Source organism: Trypanosoma equiperdum (assembly GCF_001457755.1).
Source record: "Trypanosoma equiperdum strain OVI genome assembly, contig: ctg_1321, whole genome shotgun sequence".
Lineage (NCBI taxonomy): Eukaryota > Euglenozoa > Kinetoplastea > Trypanosomatida > Trypanosomatidae > Trypanosoma > Trypanosoma equiperdum.
In genome coordinates, this window is record NW_027123307.1 from 35,075 (window position 1) to 37,600 (window position 2,526).

Consider the following 2,526-nt stretch of genomic DNA (forward strand, 5'->3'; position numbering starts at 1 on the left):
ATCCATTTTTGACTACCAGCCGTCACAGTCTCTTCACTTTTTTCATTTTCTTTTAAAACAGTGCAGCAGAGAGAGAGAGGGCAACGCATTCCGTTAAGAAGCTGTCAAGATATTTTTTGTCTCTTTGCCCTCCGGCAGGTTGCAGTTGTTCTTACTCCGTTCAAGACAAGGCACGGGGGCGTGTAAGAGAAACAAAAGAAAATAAGTAAATAAATAATAGCAAAGTAGGCAAGGTTGGCGTGATGCCGACAACGGCGGATATTGCGCAAAGCACAACCGAGCCACTGAGAGAACGACTACGCCGTACAACTGTACCTTCTTCCGTTACAACAACTTCGTCAACTGCGGAGGACACGGGAAGTGGTACAGAAGAAAGCTGCACTACACTCCTGCGAGGGGATCCGCAACTCGCTGCGGTGCTCGGTACGCTGCCAAGTTCATCGCGCGAGCTTCTGAGGCGCATTGAGCAACAGAAGGATGAAATTACCGTCTTAAAGGAGGAAAACACACGGCTACGGGCCCGGGAGGTTGAGGTATCGGCTTTAACACTTCGGCTGCAGCAGCAGTTCTCAGCAACGCAACTTCAAGTGGATCGCTTGAAATCACAAATACGTATGGAACTTATCAACCCCGTGACGGAAGATGAGTATAGGGCAATTGAGGCACTTGAAGAAAGCAAGAGGGATTTACTGGATACGGTGAAATGTGGTATTTTTCAACAACTTGGTTCCATGAGGGCTTCTAGGGATACTGCGGTCAGACGGGCAAGCGAGTTGGCAACTGAAGTCGCACGGGTCACTGATGAGAACAAAGAGCTTCAGCAGCGGATTAAAGAAACTGAAACAGTATTGGATGTGGAGAGGCAGTCATTCCGAAGACAACTGCAGGAAGCAGAGCAAAGAGGTAGCTTAGTAACTGAATTAGAGGGGAAACTACGGGATGTGGAAACTCGACTTAAAAATGCTTATATTGATCAAGAGCAGTTTCTCACAGCGAAACTGAATGCATCTGTGAAGACGGAGGATGCAACTAGACTTACACTGCGGGTACGTGAGGCAGAGATGGATGTTGAACGCTACAAAACCGCGGCAGAGTGTTCTGAGCAGAAACTTGATATACTGAAGGGAGAGTACTATGAACTGAAGCTGAAGAACACCCAACGTATCATGGAACTGGAGGCATGCCTGAGAGCAGCGGAAGAAAAACTGAAAACCCTGTCAGACTTGGAACTTGAATCTGAGCTGTTCATATCGAATCTCGCTCAACAAGCGGACGGTCAACTAACCTTCTCCAGTATGTCTGCACCATCCGCTGGTGGGGGCGTTGTAGGAGACAAGGCTGCGCCTACATCAACAAACGCATTGAGTAGCTATGAAAGTTGGTTGGCACTTCCACGCTCGCGTAAGTTGGCTCACACATTAACTGTGACGAAGCGTTGCTTGAATTTGGAAAACCGCCTTACTGCGCTACAACATGACATTGAGTTTAAAGACAAACAACTCGCGCGACTCCAGACGTCGTTAGAAATGGCCCGGGAGGCTCTTAACAACACAAATAGCCCCTTTGCTATGGTGGAACGCACCGTCGAGAAGCTAACCGCTGATAATGAAGAGCTGCATAACAAAGTGATGAATCTTTCGGAAGAAAACGCACTGCTTCGCCAGCGACTGGAGCAGAGAACAACCGATGTTCAAGTATTGTGCAATCACCGTAAGGAACTCCTTCGCATTCAGCGCATTCTTCGACGCCTCGGTCTTGAAAACCAAGTAGCTGATTCGGCCTCGCTGCCGTGTGGGACAAATAGAAAAGTGCAACGACCTCATGACCAAGGTGAAGTCGACGCCACTGGGGAACTTGGAGGGAGCGGATACCGGCTAACGACAGCACATTTCGAATCACCAACTGATCCCTCAAAACAATACTCACGGTACCCAACTGATGATTCTCTGCGAACCACTGCTGAAACAAAGATGTCAGCAACGGAGTGCAATATGCAGCAGACAATTGGTACGGAGGGGAACAGCTTCAATGCAGTAGTAACCCCAGGCGTTATACAGTTTTCCTCCTGAGGTGATATTATTTTTTCTTTTTCCTTCTTGCAAGCAAATGAGTTGAACGAAAAGTGTTTCTGCGCGTCCGACTGCCTCTTCTGGCGGCTCTTTCGCTACGTGTGTAACTCCTCCTCTTCGTTTGGAGCACACCAGTTGGATGAGAACCTCCTTCACTATTTCCACAAAGGGTGAAGAAATTTTAATGGTTTGCTTACTGGTTCACCCTCGTAGATTTTTGTCTTTTGCCTTTGGGCAGTGAATTGGTTCAATGTGGCTGACCGGTGTTGTGAGAGGAGGAAGGGGGGGGGAATCCCAGTGATAGTTAATTGAAGTGGCACTCAACAGGTTATGGGTGTCAAAATGGTGACATTAAAGCCGCTGGTTTGTGTCTACCGATCTTAGCGACGAGATTCTTCCGTGGAAGCAGGCGGGAAAGTTAACATTGTGGAGCGTTTTTTTTTATTGTTTACAAAAC

At 47.8% G+C, this 2,526-nt stretch overlaps 1 protein-coding gene across 1 annotated transcript; it reads left to right on the forward strand.

The window, feature by feature from the left end:
* Positions 1 to 242: 242 nt before the first annotated feature.
* On the forward strand, positions 243 to 2,069 carry TEOVI_000759400 (uncharacterized protein; the record flags this gene model as incomplete). The annotated part of the gene is made up of 1 exon (XM_067221121.1): positions 243 to 2,069. The coding sequence occupies one exon, from the start codon at positions 243 to 245 to the stop codon at positions 2,067 to 2,069; it is 1,827 nt and encodes a 608-aa protein (XP_067077222.1).
* Positions 2,070 to 2,526: the final 457 nt, after the last annotated feature.